The following is a 7,518-nucleotide window of genomic DNA, read 5'->3' as shown; positions in this document are numbered from 1 at the left end:
TTGCAAGGCTAAGATAGGTTCAGGTTCATAGGAGCCTCCAGCTGAAATTCCTGTGCTGTGGGCTTAATTCCATCATGGTTATAAATCACATGGAAATAATGTGAAATTCAGTGCCAAAGTAAGAATGCTACTAAATGCATGTTAAAATTAACTTCTGAGGTTTTGTCTGTTCATCCTCGAATCTTGTGCCAGCTTTGTAGTTAATGTCAACTGTCTGAAATTAAAAGACTTCTCTGTAATCCATTGCTTCGGACCACCAGCTCAGATGGAGGTAGAAATGTGACTCTTGGCCTGCCCATATGCAAACAGATTGGTGTTTTAATAATTTTAATTGTATGCAACAAGATGGATGAAATTTGAAATACTGTTCTGGGGAAGTGTTGTGTTCTGGGGAAGCAGCTGATCATTCTTGATTTTATAGGCAAATATTTTGACATATTCAAGGCCAGAAGTGGAGTAACTTCTACAAGAATGCTTTAAAATTGCTTGTAAAATTAAATATCTCTTCCTCGAGCAGTTCTTTAAGTTTGCATTTGTGGTTGAGGCAAACATTGTGGGTGACTGATAAATTCTTTCTTCATTTTTACTGCTGTCCATAAAATTAGAATAAAAAAGGCTGCTTCTACAGTTCCTTTTAATCACCTTAGTAGCAGAGAAATGCAAGCCTCTTATATTAGTTCTGTATTAAAGACTAACTGTTGTTGACTATCATATTGCAAATACTCTTTGCTCAGCATATAGCTTTTTATTATGTCTTCTGTGATTAAGGCATTTCTGCTTGCCCTGACTGCCCTTTCTGTGAAGAAGTTTATTACCCATTCAGAGTGCCAGTGCAGCAGTGTCTGTAGCTGCTCTCCAGAAGGAATTACTGAAATCCTCCCTTTTAAGTTTTTTTACTTGTTTTATGTTTTTAAATGTAGGTGTTCTTTAGCCCCAGTGGTGCAGGAGTTGGGAACACTCACTTGAGTAATGGGTGTGAAGTGTTTAACTAATGTATCTGTGGTGAGGTTTGTGTAGTTGGTGAGCCAAATAGGTGGGAGCTTAAATAGAGTTCAGCTGTGGCTTTAAGAGTTATCAGCAGATTTTATACTAGGCTTATAGGTTGCTTACAGCACGGCCCAGCTGTGGTATTGGTGCATTTCAGCCATTCCCCACACAAAAATTCTTGAATTTCATTGTGATTGTTCTCTCCATGAAGCCTGGAATCCACACTTCCTAGGTGGATTTTTATTCTCATTCAGTAATCTGCAAGTTCAAATAAGCAAATTTGATCCCTTAACCAGCCACAACCAAAGGGAGAAGTATCTTCTTCTATCCAGAATAAAACACGGACTGAAAAGATAGTGGAAAAAATTGCACTCTTATGCTTTAGGGTTACTTCTTGATTAGAAATTAGAAGTTTATATTTAAACATGTGTTTGCAGGTTGAGTCCATCATTCTCTGAGTCATTAAACATTACTGCAGTGCAGGCTGGGATATGGCATTAACTGGGTTCAAACTCTCTGCCTGTTTGTTTTTTTTTTTTTTTTCCTTTTCGTCATTTGTACATGTAATGGTAACCCTAATAATTATCAGGAAAGAAAAATGTATTGTCTTTTAAAGTTACAAAATGTAGTAAGTTAGTAACAATTATCCAATGAGGAGATAGGGAAGAGAGTCCCTGCTATTTAAACTATGTTAATAGGCATACTTCTTTTGTCTTATACAGTGGAATTATTTAGAAATATAATTTAAATCTACTTAAATGTTTAGAGAAATTGATTATAAAGCATCAGAGAAGGGACTCTTCAGTGGCCATAGGGGCTGACTTCAGATAAAGGTGACGATGGCAGTTATCCTTAGGGATTTACCAATTTACCTGCTCTCTTCACTTCCATTCTCCGTTTCTAAAATTCTTGGGTAAAAAAAAATAAAAAAGAAGAAAAAGGCCTTCTTTGCATTACTTTGTGAGGAACTATGTAAGTTTTTTAGATAGCCCCTTTGTATCTTTGTAGCCCCTTAGTATCTTCCAACTCAGTTGGTGCTTTGCTGCTGCTGCTTGGGAGGTTGGATCAGCTCAGTGCTTTCTTCAGTTCATTATATGCTTTCCTGTCTCTAAGAACTCTGTGGAGACATGGTGGTGCTGCTTCCCAGTCATAAACTGAGTTCTTCAGCAGGTTGAATTCTAGCCTGAGCCTGCCTGCTGAGTGCATCTCTGGTTTCCTCTATATGATCTAGCAAACAGATATGGGTTGATCTAGAATTGTAGTAAGATTGCATGTGTGGTTCACATGAAAGTTGGAAGCAAGTATTTTTGGGGTTATTTTGGTTGAGTGGTTTTTTTGTTGTTGTTGTTTGGGTGTGGGGTGTTTTGGTTTGGTTTGGTTTTTTTTTTTTCCTGTTCAGAGCTTTTTATTTTTATATTCTGGGCTTGGTTTTTAAATAGAGAAGGTGCCTATCCATGACTCTAAAAGCCTTGACACAAAATCTGAAAACAAATCTAATGTGCTTGCAGAATATCAAAATCTGCTCTCCCACACACAGAATTTTCCCAGAGGACCACCTCCACAGCAGCTTGCATAATAAATAAGTTGCAGCTTACATGCTCTGAAGATCAATAGGTTTAATCTGTGTCAAACTAGAAGCAGGAACTTGGAATACAGGGCCCTGCAGGGTTCTGCAGTCATCCTTCAAAGGTGTAGGGGATTGTTTCAGAAGTGCAGGTGAAAGGAAAAAGTTCTGTGGGAGCTGGATTTTGCTGGTTTTTACGTCTTTTGAACTTTCTGCCACTTAAAGGGTTGATTTGCAATGCTGTTCTTTACCCTTCAGCTCAAAAAAAAGTATGGTACCATGAATAGTGGTGACAGATTGTCAGTGATGATCTCTTTGCTGAAAGCACTGGGTAAAATGCATTGTTTGACACTAACTCTGGAGACCAGAGAGTAACAAGCAATGAAAATGTGTATGACTTCATAAAAAAATATCAGCAATGGTTAGCATGTTCTTGTTCACTTCTCCATCCTATCTTCTTTTCTTGTTGTATACATTAAATTTATTATATCACCAATACCCTTATTGCCCAAGGGAAAGAAATTATATCCTATATAGAAGAATAAGAAACTCATGTATTCAGAGATTGGGATATACTCTTCCAAAGTGAAATTTTATATATCTTCCAACATCACTTTTGTAGTTCATGTTTTGTTTCTCAGTGAAAGTCAGTGCAAGAGGGTTTAAAGGTCTGAGATTACCTGATCTGGAAGTCATATAGAAGATTATAGTCATTACTTCAAAATATATATTTGGGTAATTATTTCATCCATAAAGAAAATATTGCACTTTGAGAAACATCATATTTTAGAAGGTGGAAGATGTTTTGCAGGCCTTTCTATGAAGATGGGTTGTGGCATATGGCCAACATGTCAGCCTCCACAAAATGAGATCCAACAAGTTTTCCCTTGCTTACCATTTTATCTTAGCTTGAGCTGTTAAATTGGAGCTGCAAAAGAGGTGAAATCACCAAGGGAATAATAAGTAGTCAAGCAAAGAAATATGTATGTTAATTCTTCTGTGGGGATATAACTTTTCTTATTTAAATAAATTTACTCCGGACTGTGTTTGGTATGCTCCTTCAGTTAAGTTAATAAAGCTAGAGTATTTTAATATGCTTTCCCAGCAAAATGTTTTTGTATGCATTTGAAGTGTCATATTTAGGTCTGATAACAATATTTTCCTGATACTTTACACTGGAAAAAATAGGTCAGCTGCACTAAAAGTATTAACCCAGGTAGCATTTGCATGATGGCAACAAAACCTTCCTTCCTCATTGGAGGAAGGAAGAAATTAAATTATTAGTGTTGAAGTTTTTCTACTATCACAACTGTTCATACAAAATTTCTGCTGCTGTTAAACTTCTACATTCATGCTGTATTTCTGTCTTATTTACTTGATTAATAAACTGTGTTTGTAGGTGAGATGAGTGAAAGCCGAGCAAAAAAAGTTCGAATAAAGGAAGTTGATGGCTGGACTCTAAGGATGCTTATTGATTATATTTACACTGCTGAAATTCAAGTTACAGAAGAAAATGTGCAGGTAAGAGTGAGAATATTTTCTGCAACAAATGAGATGCAATGTGCAGAGTCATTTATTTTGTCATTGTGGTTCAACTCCAACATGGGAAATCTCATCTGTAAACTGGAATATTTTCAGACCTTGTGCTTACATAGTAAGTAGTCATACTGTTTAAATTCTGGGTCAAATTCAAAGACAGTTCAAGTAAATGAACAGTTAGTTGACTTTAGTGGTCTTTGCAACCAAATCTTATGTAATGCAATAAAATAGATGGTCTACTCTGCCTAAAATTAATGCCACCTCTGTACACCTGTTCTCTAATATTTAAGTGAAATTTACATAAGTAAAGTAGATTTATTCCTTAATGTGAAACCATGTTGTCCAATTAATCTGTCCTGTTTATTTTTTTCACTGTTAGCCTGCACAATAAAGTACTTTTCCCTGCTCAATCTCTGTAACTTGCCAGTGACCAGCTGTGCAGAAATGTTTAGCTACTGCTTTTTTTTTTAATTAAATCAACTAATATCTATCATGAAGGTTTTGTCTATCCCACACAGAGCTAATAAGTTTTTCCAATTGGCTGTACCTTAAGATGAAGCTTAAATTAGAATAAAACAAATACTAGCTTAGAAAACATAGCCTCCTGCATCTAATATTTTCTAAATGGAGGTGGACTTAAGATGGACAGAGTAGATTTTCTTTTCAGTATCTTTTGAGATTTGTTCTGGAGGTTTGATAAGTTTAAAGCTAGTTGCATAATGGGGGATACATTTAATTCTCATGTTTTCTTTGTACTGCTATGCTCTTCTTTCTGTTCTTGCCCAATGCCGAATAACTGGTTATTAGCAGTTATTTTGCTGCTTTAGCAGGGTGCAAAACCATGTTACTGCATTTGTCATTGAAAACTTCTGTTGCAATTATGTATTCTGAAATTATTTGCTTTTACTGGACATTAGGCTGAAATTAATAGCATTTTATTGGCTGCTGAATCCAATGGGGACACTGCTTGTTTTAGCCGTGCTTGACTGAATACTTCCTGAAATGAGAAATGCTGCCAATAAAATATCCTGCTACTAAGACTTCCATATCTTAGGTCATATCATAAGTAATTTAATTCTGCAAGACTAATTTCTTGTCTTTCTTAATGACTTGTTTCTTAAGAATCTTCCTTTTTAAGGAATTGTTATGGTCTGATGATGAATGTGCATAGTGAAAAAAAAAGGCTGAAATTCTCTTGTATTTTACCAATCTGGGTAAAATTTGGGTGGTTGCCCAAATCTCTGTATCGGAGTGGAAGACCTTGAGCAAATCCGGAGCTGTCAGAGATTTCCTAACTAACCTCTTGCTGCTTGATCATTCTGGCTTTTCATCCTTAAGGCAGAATATTCTGTCTTGCTGACAGAGCTTGATGGCCCTAATCTTGTACATTCAATCCATAACATTGGAGGGGACTTAACAGGCAGTGCTACTGTATTTTGGCTGTAGGTGCTGTCTAGAAGGAGGCATTATCACCTGTCCTTGGCAATGCTGACTCTTCCATGTTAATAGGGAGGAAAAGCATTACATTTCTTTGTCATGCAGGAGTCTTTGAAGGCCAGAAATCCATGGGTTTAATGCTCATGAGTCTGATAGGGCTTTAATTTTCATGGCTTCAGGTTATCTGTCTAAATATAGATATCTGATGATGATGGGGATGTTAGTATAAATAATATGGCTTGGTGAGTGATAATACAAGTTTGTGGTTACTTGAGTACTGTCAGACTGAAGAAAGTTAGACTTCTAAGCTGGGTTTTGATTTTTTTTCCAATATAGTTGCACTTTAATGTTGATGGTGAATATACTTGTAATATGACTGTATTGTATGTAAACTTTCTCTTACTTTGTCACTTTCATCCTTTTTACATTATTATTACTAGATATGTAGAGTTTATTTGCATTACAGCAGAAATAAACACTGTGGATAAAAATAAATATGCTGATGCAAATTCTTTTCATTATGCTTGAAAGCCAAGATGGGAAAATTGTTGCTGTGACTTTCTGGAAACCTAGAAACCTAGTGCAGATTGTCAGGCCTTAGTTAAAAATGTGTTCTCTCCATAAGCGTGTTGCATGCTATTGAGATTAACTATAGCTCTCAATTTCTTGTCTATGTGACCTAGAAGATATTGTGAAATTTTGGTAGTTGTTAAGAATTTATCTTGTAGGAATACAGAAGAGTTAAAACCTAAGATGCCATTTTACATTTAATGTGTTGAACTGGAGCATCATCTTCTAGTAAGCTGCTTATGATTCTTATTCTGAAACCCTTGATGGGATTTCAAGTGTATCATTCCATCTCTTCAGGTTATACATAGTGAGAATAGGTATTGAATTAATTTCTAATACGTGATATAATGTTTGAAGAGGGTGTGCAAGCTTCATGTTTAAGTAATGTAGAATTGCTAAGTAGTTCTTGGTATTAAAATAGCTGCATTGTATATTTATGAAAACTAATTATAAAGGAATACATAATCATAGCCCAGCTCATTGGTCTTTCTCAAGGGGCAGGTTAACTCCGAGCTTCTTTCCTTAGAATCTTACTTGATCTACATGTGGACAGGAGAGTGCTTCCTGACTGTGCCTTTGCAGCTTTTCAGTGAGAGCTGTCCATTTTATTCTCCCCACTGTCCTGTTCTAACTTATGCATGTTTTTGACCAGGTGTGGAAGTAGACAAATTAGGTGTAGGTCTGTGATTGAGGAGAAAACCACATTCAATTAGTCCGTAAACTGTCAACACGTGAGGCCCTCATCGCTGGATGTTATCGCTACATTAGTTAAACACAAAAGAACATTTGTTCTTTTCTTCAGTTCTTGGTTCAATAGGTTCCCCCCAGTCTGCAACAATAAGACAGCTGGTATATGAATGTGTGTACATTCTTTTAGTATTTGTCCCTCATTTAGAGCAAGTTATTTTATAATTCATCTCTAGTGGCACTAACTTTGCATAATGCCATGCCAGTGTTTCTGCTGTGTTTACATATCAAGTCACATTTTTCTGCATTCTTAACTCTTTGCTTTTCCCTTTTTTTTTTCTTTTTTAGGAATGAAATTTAATACCAGACTTAGTGCAATATCTCATTCTTGATATTTTAAGGAGGGAATATCTGAGTTAATGTTTTCAGAAGGCAAATCAACTTTCTTCCGTATAAAATTTTTTTGATATCCATATAGGTATTAACTACATGCAGTGCACAATGTGGGAGAGTTGGTTACTATAAGGAGCTCATGCGTGAGTAACTCTCCCACGCTATGCGAATGCACTGCAGCCCCTTTTTAGTCAGCTGTACACCTCGGGCCTCTCCTGAGCACAAATATATTGGAGGAGAAATTCCTGCAGTTGTTGGTGGGCTGTGGATTTGTTATGGGCTTTAGAGGCCAGCCTGATACAGGCTGAGTAGAATGTGATTTGAATAAACACAAGTTAGGT

At 36.3% G+C, this 7,518-nt stretch overlaps 1 protein-coding gene across 2 annotated transcripts in view; it reads left to right on the top strand.

Moving 5' to 3' along the window:
- Positions 1 to 7,518, top strand: part of KLHL2 (kelch like family member 2) — a 50,570-nt gene that overhangs the window by 4,984 nt on the left and 38,068 nt on the right. For both annotated transcript variants that reach the window (XM_005415563.1, XM_031063516.1), the window contains exon 3: positions 3,951 to 4,072. In XM_005415563.1, the coding sequence (XP_005415620.1) occupies positions 3,951 to 4,072 (122 nt within the window). The remainder of the gene's footprint in view (positions 1 to 3,950; positions 4,073 to 7,518) is intronic.

The sequence above is a fragment of the Geospiza fortis genome, unplaced genomic scaffold (genome assembly GCF_000277835.1).
Source record: "Geospiza fortis unplaced genomic scaffold, GeoFor_1.0 scaffold40, whole genome shotgun sequence".
Lineage (NCBI taxonomy): Eukaryota > Metazoa > Chordata > Aves > Passeriformes > Thraupidae > Geospiza > Geospiza fortis.
Note: the sequence above shows the minus strand (reverse complement) of the source record. Positions and strands in the feature narration are given on the sequence as shown.